A 15843-nucleotide genomic window follows, 5' to 3' on the forward strand; every position below is an offset into this window, starting at 1 on the left:
CCCTCGCCACCAGAGCCGCCCCGCCGCCGCTGCCCGCCGGCGGGGTCCCCGGGGCCCCCCGCTTCCTGCCCGCCCCAGCCGCGCCGGGCACCGCGGCCCCGCCGCCGCCACATCTGCTCCTCGTTAGGCCGGGCCGGGCCGGGCCGGGCCGGGGCAGCCAGGGGGCCGGGCAGGGGGCCAGGGCGCGGGCGGCCAGCGAGGCGGCCGGGGCTGCCGCCGCGGCACCGGCCCGCCGCGGACATCGCTAGCCCGGGCCGCCGGTCTGCCGCCAGCACCGGCTCCGCACCGGCCAGCACCGACCCGCACCGGCCAGCACCGGCCAGCACCGGCCCCGCGTGTCCCCGAGCGCCGGTGGCCCCGCTCCTCGCCCCCGCGCTGGGCACGGCGGCGACAGGTCCCTGCACCGGCACCGCACGGGCAGTGCCACGTCCCCGCGTGCCCGTGAGCCCGTGCCCGGTGCCAGCACCGAGCCCGGGGCTGCCCCGCGCCCCCAGCCCCACCCGACACCGTGCGGGGCACACCGGGGACAGCGGGACACCGCGACGGCGGCGGTCACACCGCGGCCACCCCGCGCCGCCGCGGCCCCGAGCCCGCGGTGATGCCACGGCTTCCCCGGGCCTGGCGGTGACGTCACGGCCCCGCGGTGACGTCACGCGCTGGCCGCGGCCCCGCGGTGACGTCAGGGCGCGGGAACCCCCCGCCCCGGGGAGCGGCGGGGGAGGATCCAGCACGCACAGCTGGCGGCAGCTGGAGCGGCGGCGGGGGCGGGACACCGGGACCGGGACACGGGGGGACGGCGGCGCTCCCGGGGCTGCGGGGGCGTGGGGGGCCCCGGGGGGCCCGGGGGGCCCCGGGGCCGTGTCTGGGCCGGGTCCCGGGGGACCCCAGACCGCGCAGCGGCTCCGTGGCCGAGCGCGGGGGCACCGGGACGGGCCCGGGGTGCGGGCAGGGCCCCGGGGGGACTCGGTGCTGGGACCCCCGACCGGGGACCGCCAGGACACCGCGGGACACGGTGCAGCCAGCTCCTGCGGCCCGGCAGCCTCCAGTATGGCCCAGTATGGCCCAGTACAGGCCAGTATGGCCCAGTACAGACCAGTATGGCCCAGTGCTGCCCAGTACGGCTCTGTACAGCCTGGAACAGCCCAGTACGACCCAGTGCGGCACAGTACAGACCAGTATGGCCCAGTATGGCCCAGAACAGCCCAGTGCGGCCCAGAACAGCCCAGTGCGGCCCAGTACCGACCAGTATGGCCCAGTATGGCCCAGTACAGCCCAGTACCCCCCAGTACAGCTCAGTATGGCCCAGTGCAGCCCTGTACACCCCAGTAGCCCCCAGTACACCCCAGTACAGCTCAGTACACTCCAGTGCCTCCCAGTACACCCCAGTACAGCCCAGTACAGCCCAGTACCCCCCAGTACAGCTCAGTATGGCCCAGTGCAGCACTGTACACCCCAGTACACCTCAGTAGCCCCCAGTACACCCCAGTACACTCCAGTACAGCCCAGTGCCTCCCAGTACACCCCAGTACACTCCAGTACACCCCAGTACACCCCAGTACGGCTCAGTAGCCCCCAGTACCCCCCAGTACAGCCCAGTACACCCCAGCAGCCCCCAGCAGAGCCCAGCGCCTCCCAGCACGCCCGGAATGTCTCTGCCCAGCCGGCCCCGCCGCGCCCCGCGGGCCCTCGCTGTCAGCAGCCGCAGCGAGCTGTCACTGCGCTCATTAGCGCTAATTAGCCGCGGCCGCCCGGGGCCGCTGGGCCCCGCCCCGCCCTCGCGCCGCGCCTTGTATGGAGACGGAGCCGCGGGCCGCCAGGGGGCGGGCCGGGCCGTGACGTCACACCGGGGCTGGGCGTCGTGACGTCACGGCGGCCACGAGCCCGCCGCCCGGCCGCGGCCCGGTTGCCGTGACGTCACCGCCGGGGCCGGGCGCCTCCCGCCGTGCCCCGCGGCCGGAAGTGGCGCGAGCAGGGAGACGTGTCCGAGCGGCGGGGCCGGAGCGTGAGCGCGGGGCACCGGGAGAGAGCGGGTACCGGGGGGACACCGGGTACCGGGGCTGGAACAGGAACCGGGGCACCGGGAGAGAGCGGGTACCGGGGGGACACCGGGTACCGGGGCTGGAACAGGAACCGGGGCACCGGGAGAGAGCGGGTACCGGGGGGACAGCGGGGAACCGGGGCTGGAACGGGAACCGGGGCACCGGGAGAGAGCGGGTACCGGGGGGACAGCGGGGAACCGGGGCTGGAACAGGAACCGGGGCACCGGGAGAGAGCGGGTACCGGGGGGACACCGGGTACCGGGGCTGGAACAGGAACCGGGGCACCGGGAGAGAGCGAGTACCGGGGGGAGAGCGGGTACCGGGGGGAGAGCGGGGAACCGGGGAGGAACGGACACCGGGGGGGACAGCGGGAACGGGGCGGGCCGGGCAGGAGCGGGAACCGGGAGGAGAGCGGGGCGTCAGGAGGCCCGGGCGGGAGCGGGACCGTGACCGGGACACCGGGAGGCCTGGGCACGAGCGGGAACCGGAGTACCGGGGGTTCCGGTCAGGGGCGGGAACCGGAAGCGTGGGGTGAGAACCGGGGTGGAGAGAGGGCATCGGGGGTTCGGGCAGAGGAGGGAACCGGGGGAGACCAGGACCCAGGCAGGGGCGGGACCGGGGCACCGGGGGGCTGGGCAGGAGGCGGGAGCCGGTGGCGGTCCCCCCCCGGGGTGCCAGCCCGTCCCGTTGCCCCGGCCCGCAGGATGATCACGGACGTGCAGCTCGCCATCTTCGCCAACATGCTGGGCGTGTCGCTCTTCCTGCTGGTCGTGCTCTACCACTACGTGGCCGTCAACAACCCCAAGAAGCAGGAGTGAGGACCCGGTGACCGGGGAGCCCGCCCGCCCTGCCATGCCCCTCCGTCCCTCCGTCCCTCCCTCCGTGCCCGGGCCCCGGGAGGCGCGAGGCCGAGCTTCCTCCAGAGCGAGTTTAACGGCAACACGATGATACAGCAGAGAGCCGCGTGGTTCCGCCGGCGCTCAGCGCAGCAGCAGCGGCGCCGCGGGCAGCAGCCGCGCCAGGGGCGAGCGCTGCCGGGGGGTGGCAGCGGGGGACAGCGGCAGCGCCGTGCCCTGGGCCAGGCGCTGCAGGCAGGGCGCGGAGCAGGGCCACAGGAGCCCCGCCGGTGCTGCCCGGTAAAGCGGGGCCGGCGCTCGGGGCGCGGGAGCGCTCAGCACGGGAAGGGTCCCTCGGTGCTCGGCGCCCCGGCGGGGGGCACGGGGGCCGCCGGGCAGAGCCCTGTGGGACAGAGGGGGTGTCAGCGGGGCACGGAGCCCCCTGCCCGGGGAGCCCCCTGCCCGGGGGCGTGGTGCCCAGCTCTGCCCGGCAGGGGCTGTGCCGGGTGGCACCATTGATGGCAGGGGCTGTGCCGGGTGGCACCGCTGCCGGCAGGGGCTCCGGGGTGAGCCCATGCCGCAGCTGGCAGCAGCACCTACCCACGCCTGTCCGGGGCTCTGCGGGCGTTCAGCTTCATTGGCAGCACCTGTGAGAGGGAGCACAGGGTCAGTGCCAGTCCCTGGGGTGTCCCCGTGTCTCGGGGGACAGAAATACCCACAGAGCCCCACAGCCGGGGAGGCCCCAGCCCCTGAGGGGCTCCCAGTGTTTGGGGCAGCCCCCCAGCAGCCCCTTCCCCTGCTGCAGCCCAGTCGCTCCCGCTGGTGCCGGTGGTACCTGCAGAGGCGCCGTGTCCTGCAGCTGCTGCACGCCTCGCTGCGCCTCCCGTGGGCCGTGGCCGGTGCTCAGCGCTGCCCGGGCGCCCTTGGGCATGGTCCCTGTGTGACAGAGGAGACAGAGGGCCAGGCTCAGTGCCACGGCGGAGTCACAGCTGGGCTGGAGCCGTGGTGGGGCTCGGTGGCACCGCCGGGTGACACGGTGCCCTGCAGGGTGCCAGCCTGGCCAGGGAGGGCCCCTCCGCACAGCCCAGCACCGAGGGGTGGCCCTGCAGTGGCCGGTGCCAGGGGAGGATGTGATGGGCACAGAGCTCCATCCCAGCTCGTGCTGCCACTGCAGAGGCTCTGCCCCAGCTCCTGGCTTGGTGCCCCATGGCACTGGTGTGACCACGCTGGCCAGGCTCAGCCAGGAGAGGGGACTTGGGGCACAGCCGTGCCCTCTGAAACGGGGTATGGCATGAGACATCTGCTCGGCCAGGGGAGCTGGGGGAAAGGAAGGTGTTTGGGAGCCTGGGTGCAGTGCACAGCACTGAAGGAACACACCTGAGATGCCTCAGTTTCTGCTCCCCTGGGTAGTCTTTATCCCAGCCCAGTTTTTTCCCCATCCCACAGAAGAAGTGGGGGGCACCCTGCCCAGTGGGGTGAAGCCAGGGCCAGACCCCACAGCAAGCAGGAGCCTGTGCTGGGCAGGATGGGCCACAGCCCTGCCTCCTGTGGAGGTGCTGCCAAGAGGCAGCTGGCTGCACCTGGGCTAGAACAGCTCAGCTGGTGCCAGCCTTGGCCAGCAGCAGCTGGGGGTGCCTCTGGGGGTCTGGCAGACCCCCTCACCCCAACATGAACACAGGTCTGGGCTCCCCAGGGTGTGGCCAGCTGCAGTGGGACATGGGGATGCAGGGGGAGGGTGGGACAGGAGCAGGGCCCCCGGGTCTGCACCCTGTCACAGCTCCAAGCACACCCAGTTCGTCCCCCCTGCCGGGGAGGGCAGAGGCTGGGGTGGCACAGCCAGCCTCAGGGCACCAGCAGGGGCCCTGGGAGGCAGAGCCAGCGCTCAGAGCATCCCAGGGCCCTGATGCCCGTGCAGACAGTGCTGCTGGCAGTGCTGGGCCCCTCGCAGGTGCAGGAGGTGGTGGGAGGGCTGGGGTGGCCAGGCAGGAAGCAGGTCGGGCTGGTGCCAGGGCAGGGGAGGAACAGCTGGGTCCTGGTCGCAGTGCCAGGGTGCAGTGTGCCCTGGGCACTCGCTCTGCTGGCCACTGTGCTGCAGGAGGCCCCGATCAGTCTGGGGACACCACGGAGCAGGCTCTGCCCTCTGGCTCACACGCTCTGTTCCTGCTCAAAGCCCAGCTGCCCCCAGCCCCTTCAGCCAGGGACGGGCCGGGGGTGGCTCCAGGCAGCCCGGCCAAAGGAACAGACGGAACAACGTGCCCATGAGAACAGCAGCCTTTTATTTCCTCCCCACCACGTTCTCATGGCAGACAAGACACATCGTGACAGAGGGCTGGGCAGCAAACCCCGAGGACAACACGACAGACACCAGAGGAACACAGCTCAACACAAGCACAGCTTCAGGCACACAGCTCACCCCCAGCCCTGAGCACTGGGAGGCTTTGGAGCCTTTGGATGTGGGCACAGGGCTGCCACTGCCTGCCCCCCACAGCCCTGAGCCCCTGCCCCACGGTGGCAGTGCCAGCACAGAGGGCACAGCCAGTGTCTCGCCTTACTCTGGCACCCCACTGCAGCACATCAGCCCCCACCACAGAGGGGATGCATGTTGGGAACCCCCTGGTGCCCCCTGCCAGCTCACCTCACCACAGCCACAGGTCGTAACCCCCTGTTGCCCAGTGCCTAAGGAGGGGAAAGGCACTTTGGTGTGTCCCTGCTGGCCTCAGGAATGCTTGGGAACAGTGGGAGGTTGAGCAGAGGTTTTCTGTGCTGGCTTCTGCAGAAGCCCCTTGGTCCTGGCACTGGAGGGGGATCATCTCCCTGCAGCCCCAGTGCCCAGGAGCCCCACGTGCAGTGGAGCAGGAGCTCAGCTGGGCTGTAAAACCGCAGGCCTTGCTGTGCAGGGCCAGCCCTGAGCCCGCTCAGAGCCGGCTGTGGGGCCAGGCCCCTCGCACGCTGTCCCACACAAACCCGCTGTCACTGTGTCCGTGCTGGCCGCCCTCAGGGCCGTGGTGCCGCCCAGCAGCTGGACAGGCGCCGCAGCAGGCGTGCAAGGGCTGCCCAGCCTGGCTTACCTCTGCCCAGGGCCGGGGCGCTGCCGGCGCTCGCGGGGCTCTGCGGGGCCGCGGCGGCCGCCGGGGGCCGGGGGCTGCCGAAGGTGAAGCTGGGGGAGGCCCGGATCCGGGGGGAGCCCTGCTGGCTGCCCCCGCTGCCGCTGGTGCCGTGGCTGAAGCTCCTGGCACGGGCCAGTGCGTTGTCAGAGGCCGAGGTGGGCAGCCCCCTGCGGGGTGGGAGATGGGGGTCAGCCCAGCATGCAGCCCACCCACCCAGCAGCACAGCCCAGCCCCGTGCTGGGGCTGCAGCCCCCCCCCTGGCAGAGCCCTGGACTCCTCCTGGGGAGGTGGGGACAGCTGGGGACAAGGGTGTCACCGGGACTGTCCCTGAGAGCTGCAGCCCCAGTGCCCTGCGCTGTACATCGCTGTCCCAGCAGCGCTGGCTCAGGGTTCCCACCTCCTCAGCCCCAGTCCCAGATCAAGGAATTGCTGAGTTTGGAAAAGGCCTTGGACTCCAACCCTCCCCCAGCACTGCCCAGGCCACCCATGGCCCCTAGTGCCACATCCACAGGGCTGTAAATCCCTCTGGAAATGGAGACTCCGCCCCTGCCCCGTGCTGGACAGACTTTCCAGGAAGGAATTGTTCCCATATCCAGCCTGAACTTCCCCCGGCCCAGCCTGAGGCCATTTCCCCTTGTCCTGCCCCTGTTCCCTGGGAGCAGAGCCCGACTCCCCGTGGCTCCACCAGCTGTTGGGGAGCTGTGGAGAGGAAGAAGGTCCCCCTGAGCTCCCTCTGCTTCAGGCTGAGCCTCCCAGCTCCCTCGGCCTCTCCCAGCCCAGTGCAGTGCTGGACGCGATACAGGAGAGACCACCCGCACTACTGGGGCAGGCAAATCCCCACCAGTTCACTCCGTGCCCTTCTCTGCTGCCGGCTGGGAGCAGAGCGACTGACACCCGCCGTTCCCAGAGCTGGCAAGAGCTAGGCCCAGGGCAGGTGACCCTGGCAGGCGACTCACTTGGGGACATTTATCATCTCTAAGTGCCGTTATCCTGCAGCTGCCACGCTCGCCCCAGCCAGCCCTTACGTGGAGCTCCGGGGGGGGGTCCTGGCACCTCCTCTCCTCCGCGGGCCCGCGCCGGCGCCGCGCAGCCCCCGCACGTGCTTCAGCATCCAGGCGCGCAGGTTGCCCAGGCAGGCGTGCTCCGACAGCACGATCCGCGGCCAGGGGTTGCAGTCGGCCATGTCCAGGGCCGCCACCGCCACCGCCCGGCCCACCTGCCGGGACACGCGCGGCTCAGCGGGCACCGGGGACGGGGGAGCACAGGGGAACAACGGGGGACACGGGGAAGGAGGGACACAGTGGGGGCACTGGGGAGAGGAGCTGTAGTGGGGGCTCACAGGGAGGGGAACCCACCAGGAGAATGCCAGGGAGTGGGGGCACTGGGGAGAGGGGCAGCAGTGAGGGGCTCACAGGGAGGGGAACCCACCAGGAGAATGGGGGCATGAGGGAAAATGAGGGCACGGGAAGGGGGGATTCCAGGAAGAAAGAGTGCCAGGGAATGGGGGTACTGGGGAGAGGAGCAGCAGTGAGGGGGTCACAGGGAGAGAACCCACCAGGAGAAGGGGAGTGAGGGGAGATGAGGGCACAGGAAGGGGGGGTTCTAGGAAACGAGAATTCCAGGGAATGGGGGCACTGGGGAGAGGAGCAGCAGTGAGGGCTCACAGGGAGAGGAACCCACCAGGAGAAGGGGGGCACGAGGGAAGATGGGGGGATTCCAGGAAGGAAGAAAGAATGCCAGGGAGTGGGGGCACTGGGGAGAGGGGCAGTAGTGAGGGCTCACAGGGAGAGAACCCACCAGGAGAAGGGGAGTGAGGGCACAGGAAGGGGGGACTCCAGGAAGGGAGAGTGCCGGGGAGTGGGGGCACTGAGGAGATGAGGGCAGTAGTGAGGGCTCACAGGGAGGGGAACCCACCAGGAGAATGGGGGCATGAGGGAAAATGAGGGCACAGGAAGGGAGGATTCCAGGAAGGGAGAGTGCCAGGGAGTGGGGGCACTGAGGAGATGAGGGCAGTAGTGAGGGCTCACAGGGAGGGGAACCCACCAGGAGAAGGGGGCACGAGGGAAGATGGGGGGATTCCAGGAAGAGAGAATGCCATGGAATGGGGGCACTGGGGAGAGGGGCAGCTCTCTAGAGCTCGGGACAGCAAAGCAAGGGGAGGAAAGAAACCCCAGCCCCGCATCCCAGCCCACCCTCCGGGTCTCGCTCCCCCTGCAGGCCGCCCTGGCCCCGCACCTGCTCGAAGAGTTCCACGGTGTACCGGGAGGGGAAGGCGGGCGGCGGCGGGGGGCTGGCGCGGCCGTTGTCGTGGCACGCCCCCGGGATGCTGTTCACCGAGCGCCCCGTGTTGTAGTTGCACTCCAGGGTGTAGCTGTGGGGCACGAGGGAGCCCTGTTACCCCACAGACCCCGGCAGGGCTGTATCCCACATTATTGCCCTGGGAGAGCCACTTCAGCACATTCAGGGCACTGGAAAGGGGGTCCCATTGCACCAGGAAGGGGGTCCTGCTCCAAGGCACACAGAAGTGCAGGGCAAGTGGCGGGTTTTGAGGAGAGCACCCTCCGACGGCAGGAACGGCCCACATGGGGATGTACCAGAGACCTGCGTGCTGGGAATTTGGGATGGATGTCTGAGGGTGGCACCCAGAGTGCCAAGGTCCCTCTGAGGAGACCTCTTGGTCATGTCTGGAAGGTGATGGGGAAGGGGGCGGTCCCTGATGGGTAGAGAAAGGGAATTACCTACTGTCATCACCAACCAGCCAGGGAGTGGGCAGCTACAGCCTTGCCCTGACCCTCACGGTGCCTTGGAGCACTTCCTCCTGGAGGAGGAGGGATGGGGAAGTGTGGGCTAGGATCTGTCCCCTGCCCAGAGACAGCTGCAGGGCCAGCAGCAGCACACCTGAGCAGCCCTGTCCCCGTCTGCCTGGGGGCTCACACGTGCACCGTGAGCCCTCCCAGCACTTTGTGGGATGTTGGATCAACAACCTGAGCTGCTCCAGGTCAGTCACAGGACAAAGCTCCCCAGTGATCCAAAGCCCACGTGTATGTGTGCTCCTGTGGGGCTGGACTGGTGCTGGGCACAAAGCAGCAGCTGAGCACACAGCAAGTGCTGAGGAAACAGAGAGAAACTCCAGTCTGTGGGTCTGGCTGCCTCACCCCGTGCAATGTTCCCAGGAATATCCCATCCCACGTGGGAGAGGGATGGACCACAGGCATCCCCAGCTCACGGGATCACTGATGGGCTGAGGCTGGAATCACACACAGCCACGGGGACGCTGTGCCCACTGCAGCTCTACTTAATTACAGCTCAATATAGCCAGAAACATCCAGGAAAGAGGAGAATTCCCCTCAGAAAGCTGTGCAAGAGCAGGGAGGAGCAGCCAGAGCAGCTGCAGGAGGGGTGGGGAGGAAGAGGAAGGAAAGGAGCTGGCTGAGCCTGCATCTCAGGAACACAGCAGCACGTGGCACAACAGGCCCAGCCTCTGCTGGCCCGCCCAGGGCCACTCGGGTGTGTGTGCCACGGAGCTGGTTCCCCTTTGTCCACATCCCACCCAGCAGAAGCAGTCTGTGCCCCGGGGTGCCCGGGGCTGCCCTACCTGTGGATGATGCCCAGGGCCTTGTAGACGGCCACGCGGCCGCTGCCCTCCTTGGACTGCCCGTCGCGCTTGTCCCGCGCGTACATGTTCTTCTCCGAGAAGTTGCAGCCCGTGAAGTCAAAGTGAGGGCAGTTCAGGGAGATGAGCTTGGGGAACAGCATGTTCTCCACCTGCAGAGTGCAGGGGGCGACAGGGGTGACCGGGGGCCCTGGGCTGCTCATCCTGCTCAGTGGGACCAGTGCTGAGCACAGCCTTGCACCAGGGCCCGCTCTGCCCAGTTCCAGGGTCTCACCAGCTCCAGCTGTGCCCAGGCCATGCTGCCCACCCCGCAATGGGCTCTCCTGACAGCCAGCTGGGGGGACACCCTGCTGACCCACACCAGCTCCCAGGGGGAATCTGAGACCTCCTGCTGCCCTGGTCACCAGACGGGGGGAGGAGAGAGGGGAGGAAGGAAGGAAAGGAGGAGCAAGGAAGGAACTGTGAGGGGATTCACGCCCCTCTCCCAGCAGCAGCAGCAGCAGCAGCACTGGGGCCCGCGGGCAGGGGGCAGAGCGGCAGGAGGCTCCCAGCAGCCGCGGGTTCGGCCGCGCCCTCACCTGGTCGTTCTCGTCGCTGAAGCTGTTGCCGTACATGAAGCAGCCGCGCTTGGACGCGTGCCCGTGCAGGTCCACGTAGTAGGCCAGGCCGCTGTCCCGGGGTGCGATGGGCTCTGCGGGCTCGGCAGCCTCGGGCGCGGGGGCTGGGGCAGGTGCCCACGGCCCCTCCTCGCAGCGCTCGCCGCTGTGGCTCGATGGGAGGATCCATGCGGCTGGCTCTGTGCTGTCTGACACCTGGGCATCCTGGCCCGGCGTCCTGGGGCTGCCACCAGCCAGGCCGGCGCGGGTGCCGGCACGCCAGCTGCCGGGGGAGTTGCGGAGGTTGTTGGTTTTGTCCAGCTCCGAGAGCGCGGCCTCCACGGCTGGCATGGGACAGTTGGGGGATTTTAAGCTCAGCGAGCTGGTGCTGAGAGGGGAGACAAACGTCCTCCAGTCCGGAGAGCCGGGCAGGACGCGGCTGTGGACGTGGTGGTAGAGCAGCACGGCCTTGGCGCCGTAGACGGCGGGGTGCAGCTCGGCGTCGGGGTGCAGGTACTGCCGGTTCAGGTTCACCCCGCGTGAGTCGGTCCTGCAGGGAGAGCCCGCAGCCTGAGCGCCTCCCGGCACCCCTCCCGGCAGGGCTGAGCTCCCCTCGGGCACCGAGGGCTTCGGGCTCTGTCTGAAAATGCCAGCGATGGCCACACCAATGCCCAGGGGCTGCCAGAGCTGCACAGTGTGGCAGAGTCCTGCATGATCCTCCCCAGAGACAGCAACGGGGCTGGGAAGGGAATGGAGCCCCAGCAGAGGCTGAGGGAGCTGGGGAGGGAATGGAGCCCCAGGAGGGGCTGAGGGAGCTGGGAAGGGAATGGAGCCCCAGGACAGGCTGAGGGAGCTGGGAAGGGAATGGAGCCCCAGCAGAGGCTGAGGGAGCTGGGAAGGGAATGGAGCCCCAGCAGAGGCTGAGGGAGCTGGGGAGGGAATGGAGCCCCAGGACAGGCTGAGGGGGCTGGGGAGGGAATGGAGCCCCAGGAGAGGATGAGGGAGCTGGGGAGGGAATGGAGCCCCAGGACAGGCTGAGGGAGCTGGGAAGGGAATGGAGCCCCAGCAGAGGCTGAGGGGGCTGGGGAGGGAATGGAGCCCCAGCAGAGGCTGAGGGGGCTGGGGAGGGAATGGAGCCCCAGCAGAGGCTGAGGGAGCTGGGGAGGGAATGGAGCCCCAGGAGGGGCTGAGGGAGCTGGGGAGGGAATGGAGCCCCAGCAGAGGCTGAGGGAGCTGGAGGGGCTCAGCCCAGAGAAAAGGAGGCTCAGGGGGGACCTTGTCACTCCCTGCGACTCCCCGACAGGAGAAAGGAGCCATGTGGAGGGGTCAGGTTGTGCTCCCAGAGAGCAAGGGACAGGACCAGAGATCAGCCTCGAGCTGAACCAAGGAAAGTTTAGGTTGGATATTGGGAACACTTTCTTTATGGAAAGGGCTGTCTAGCCCTAGCACTGGCTGCCCTAGGCAAGGGTGGATTCCCCATCTCTAGAGGGATTTAAAAGCCCTGTGGATGTGGCACTTGGGGACAGGGACAGTGGTGGCCTGGGCAGGGCTGGGGGTGGTTGGACTCAATGGTCTCACAGGGCTTTTCCAACCCAAGTGAATCCAGGATTCCATGATTTTATAAATGTTACAAAAACCACAGAATCAGCTTTCTGAGATCCCTTCTTCAGCAAACTCACAGCCTTTTCCACATCTGCACCCACCAGTGAAGGACACTCACATCTACCAACCAACACTCAAACAAACCACTCCTGCTCCTTTTCCTTGGGGAACGGTTGGACTCAGTGCTCTGGGAGGACCAGCTCCTCTGGGAGGCCCCGCACTCACCGGTAGTGGCCCCGCAGCACCCCGTCGGGGTTCAGCATGGGGATGAGCTTGAACACGAACATGCGCCGCAGCATCTGGGCACGCGGATCCTCCTCCCGCAGGATGAAGTCCAGGAAGCCGTTGAAGACAAAGCTGGAGGGGGTTTCTCCTGGGTGGACTCTGCTGCTGAGGAAGAACACCTGGGGGCAAACGGATGGGGTGAGGGGGTGTCCTGCCTGCCCCAGGATATTGTGATAGTGAAGGGTCTCAGGCTCTGCTCCACAAACTGCCCAAATGCTCGGGGCCACAACGCCATTCTGGGCACAGACACGGGGGCTGCAGAAAGGTGCCAACACCCGGGCCACCCTGTGGGCAGCCCAGCCCGGCCCAGCCCAGCCCGGCCCGGCCCAGCCCGGCCCCTCACCCTCTTTCCAGTGAAGCAGCGAGGCCGGGGTGTGCTGGTGTCTGGGAAAAGCTTGTCCAGCCGCGGCTCCCGCTTCTCCTGCATGCCGTGGCACGAGGTGATGGTCAGCAGGTCCACGCGCAGCTTGTCCAGAGAGTGGCAGAGCAGCTCCCGGTGGTAATAGACCGAGTCCAGGGGGCTGTGGGTGGGAAGGGGTCTCAGCCAGCCCCGGGGCTGGGCTGGGAGCGCTGCCCACACTCACAGCCCCACAAGGACCAGCCCCACAGCTGGGCTGTTTGCTGCTGGGAGCACGAGCAGCCCACACTCACAGGGTGAGGAGGGGGCTCAGGGCTGGGGCTTGCCCTGCCCAGCCCAGCTGTGGGGGATCAGCTCGGGCACAGACTGGCACAGAAGGTCAGAGATAATGCCTCCCAGCAGGAGGGACAGGGCACTGAGGGATCCATCCCACCAGGGAGGTAACCCATTCTGGCAGGAGGGACTGGGCTCCTCTGGAATCCTGGGGGTAGCTCAGGCTGAGCTGCTTTGCAGAGCTGGGGCACAGAGAAGCACGGGCCAGGCAGTTATAGGGAGGGCACAGAGACCCTCCTGCTGCACACAGAGCTCCCCCAGGGGAAAAAACCCAAGCAGGCACAGGCCAGGAAAGGTGTGAGGGCCAGGGAGGTGGGGCAGAGCCAGGAAGGAGAAAGTGGGGGGCAGACCTGCTGGGGGACATGTGCCTGCAGTCCTGGAAGCGGCCGTCCAGCTGTGCCAGCATGTCCTGGCACTCCGTGTAGGAGAAGGGGTAGCAGAAGGCAAAGTAGGTGGTGGCCCCGCGGTGCTCCAGGAAGCGGTGCACGAAGGACAGCACGAACTGCGCCTCCACCACCTGCCAGGGACACCAGGGACAGGGCTGGGCAGAGCCAGGGGCAGAGCCAGCCCAGCACAGCCCTGCTGTGAGCCTCTGGGACACCGGGAGGGATGGGAATGGACCAGGGGCACAGCAACCCCAGCACAGCCCTGCTGTGAGCCTACAGGACGTGGAGAGGGATGGGCACAGCAACCCCAGCACAGCCCTGCTGTGAGCCTCTGGGACACCGGGAGGGATGGGCATGAGCCAGGGGCAGAGCCAGCCCAGCTCAGCCTTGCTGCTCTCCTCTGGGACACCCAGAGGGCTGGGAATGGCCCGGGGGCAGAGCCAGCCCAGCACAGCCCAGCCCTGCTGCTCTCCCCCGGCCCCCCGCAGGCACTGGCGGTGCCGTGCCCGCTGTCCCTCGGCTCTCCCCGTGGCACGGCAGCTGTGGCTGCTCCTGTGCCTCCCTCCCTTGCAGCTGCCAGGAACAAAGCAGCTGCTGGGCCGGGCCCGGGGCCGGCCCCCGCGCGGCAGTGCCCGCAGGCTCCCGGTGCCCGGTGCCCGGGGCGCTCCCGGCTCTCACCTGGAAGCTGGGGCGCTGCCGGATGCGCTCCCAGCGCGGCCGCACGGGCAGCGTGCGCACGAAGGGGGTCATGCCCTGCGCGTACAGCCGGCTCTGCTTGTTCATGTTCAGGATGTGCAGCTTGATCAGCTTGCCCGGGGCTCCCCCCCGCACGCTGAAGTAGAACCAGGACCTGCGGACGGGAGCGGCGCCGCCGCCTCAGCCCTGCCCGGGCTGCCCGGGCTGCCTCTGCACCCCGGCAGCTCTCGGAGCCCCTCCCAGAGCACCGGAGCCCCTCTGCAGAGCCCGGCCCCGCCGCTCCCCTCCGGGCTGTCGGACCCCCCGAGCCCCTCCCAGGGCCCCCCTGCCGCCACCGGCTCCCTCCCCCGACAGCCTCGGACCTCTCCGGGGGAAGGAACCCCGCGGCCGCACCTGTTGCCGTTCTCATACTCCGTGTGGGCGCAGTCGGGCCGCGTCCACACGTTGAACTCGTAGTCGGCGGCGGGCAGCGCGCTGGCGCGGGCGGCGGGGCCGCCCCCCGGCTCGGCAGGCCGCACCTGCTCCACGTGCGCCAGGTTGCCCGAGTCGAAGCGGGAGCTGAAGAGGAGACCCCCGCAGCGGATCTCCATGGCCCGGCAGGGCCGGGACCGGCATCGCCCCGGGACGGCCGCGGCACGGCCGGTACGGGCAGCCCGGCAACAGCACCGCGCGCGGCCATTGGCTGCCGCCTCCCAGCAACGCGCCCGCCCATTGGCTGCCGCCTCGGCAACGGCCGCGGCGGCGCGGGGGCCGCGGCTCTGGTCGACCACGCCCCTCTCTGGCAGGACACAGGCCACGCCCTTTGTGGTCCAGGTCACGCCCCATATAGCCCTGACCACGCCCCTTCATGCTGTGGCCACGCCCCTTATGCTCCTGGCCACGCCCCCTCCGCGCCGGCCGCGTCCCCGGAGGCGACAGGACAGACGGACACGGTGTGACCGGACAGACGGACACGGTGTGACCGGACAGGGGGACACGGTGTGACCGGACAGACGGACACGGTGTGACCGGACACTGGGGGTGACCGGACAGAGGGACACAGTGTGACAGGACAGAGGGACACAGTGTGACAGGACAGGGGGACACGGTGTGACTGGACAGGGGGACACGGTGTGACCGGACAGAGGGACACGGTGTGACCGGACACTGGGGGTGAACGGACATTGGCGTGAGACTGGACAGTAGGTGTGAGTGGACAGTGGGGTGTGAGTGGACAGTGAATGTGAATGGACACCCGGTGTGAGTGGACAGTGGGTGTGACCAGACACTGGGTGTGACCTGAGAGTGGGCCTGAGTGGACACCGGGTGTGAGTGGACACTGGGTGTGAGTGGACATTGGTGTGAGACTGGACATTGGGTGTGAGCGGACAGGATTGTGTACGGACATCCACGGACATCCAGCGGGCGTGAGTGGACACTGGAGTGAGACTGGACAGTGACTATGAATGCACAGTGAGTGTGACTGCACACAGGGCTGCGCACGGACACGTACACGGAGCACACGTGTGCACGGAGGCACGGACACCTCTACGTGCCACACGTGGGTGAGCACAGAGACACGCACACCTGTAAGAACACGGGCACTCCCAACCCCCGTGCACACCCCCACGGGTGACACACCCCCACAGGACACACCCCCACAGGTGACACACCCACGCAACACCCCCCCACGGGTGACACACCCCCACGGGTGACACACCCCCACGGGTGACACACCCCCATGGGTGACACCCCCCCCACAGGTGACACCCCCCCATGGGTGACACCCCCCCCACAGGTGACACCCCCCCACGGGTGACACCCCCCCACGGGTGACACCCCCCCACAGGTGACACCCCCCCACGGGTGACACACCCCCACGGGTGACACACCCCCACAGGACACACCCCCACAGGTGACACACCCCCACAGGACACACCCCCACAGGTGACACACCCCCACAGGTGACACACCCCCCACGGGTGACACACCCCCCACGGGTGACACACCCCC

The 15843-nt window shown here is 68.7% G+C and overlaps 2 protein-coding genes across 6 annotated transcripts; one reads left to right on the forward strand and one right to left on the reverse strand.

The window, feature by feature from the left end:
* Positions 1–1830: 1830 nt before the first annotated feature.
* On the forward strand, positions 1831–2996 carry OST4 (oligosaccharyltransferase complex subunit 4, non-catalytic). Of its 5 annotated transcripts, none has more exons than XM_064411409.1 (2): positions 1831–2091; positions 2743–2996. In XM_064411409.1, exon 2 carries the CDS (start codon positions 2744–2746, stop codon positions 2855–2857), a length of 114 nt encoding a protein of 37 aa, XP_064267479.1. In that variant the 5' UTR covers positions 1831–2091; position 2743; the 3' UTR covers positions 2858–2996. The 5 variants fall into 5 exon arrangements, with proteins under 5 accessions (XP_064267479.1, XP_064267478.1, XP_064267477.1 ...); XM_064411408.1 differs by having other exon boundaries at positions 1845–2002; XM_064411407.1 differs by having other exon boundaries at positions 1872–2030.
* AGBL5 (AGBL carboxypeptidase 5) lies at positions 2926–15515 on the reverse strand. Its single transcript, XM_064411399.1, has 13 exons — positions 14245–15515; positions 13834–14005; positions 13120–13286; positions 12422–12599; positions 12019–12197; positions 10174–10741; positions 9578–9747; positions 8218–8353; positions 7008–7198; positions 5944–6149; positions 3711–3811; positions 3476–3522; positions 2926–3278 (listed from the first exon to the last, which is right to left on the reverse strand). The coding sequence occupies exons 1-13, from the start codon at positions 14439–14441 to the stop codon at positions 3020–3022; spliced, it is 2571 nt and encodes an 856-aa protein (XP_064267469.1). The 5' UTR covers positions 14442–15515; the 3' UTR covers positions 2926–3019.
* Positions 15516–15843: the final 328 nt, after the last annotated feature.

This window comes from Passer domesticus, chromosome 3 (genome assembly GCF_036417665.1).
Source record: "Passer domesticus isolate bPasDom1 chromosome 3, bPasDom1.hap1, whole genome shotgun sequence".
In the NCBI taxonomy this organism is placed as follows: Eukaryota; Metazoa; Chordata; class Aves; order Passeriformes; family Passeridae; genus Passer; species Passer domesticus.

Coding starts and splice junctions, on each gene's coding strand:
- AGBL5 (XM_064411399.1), bottom strand. CDS start 14,441: ATGGAGATCCGCTGCGGGGGTCTCCTCTTCAGCTCCCGCTTCGACTCG. Junction 8,354..9,577: donor GCCCTGGGCATCATCCACAG/GTAGGGCAGCCC, acceptor CGTGCCCCACAG/CTACACCCTGGAGTGCAACT. Junction 3,279..3,475: donor AGAGCCCCGGACAGGCGTGG/GTAGGTGCTGCT, acceptor TCTGTCCCACAG/GGCTCTGCCCGGCGGCCCCC.
- OST4 (XM_064411409.1), top strand. CDS start 2,744: ATGATCACGGACGTGCAGCTCGCCATCTTCGCCAACATGCTGGGCGTG.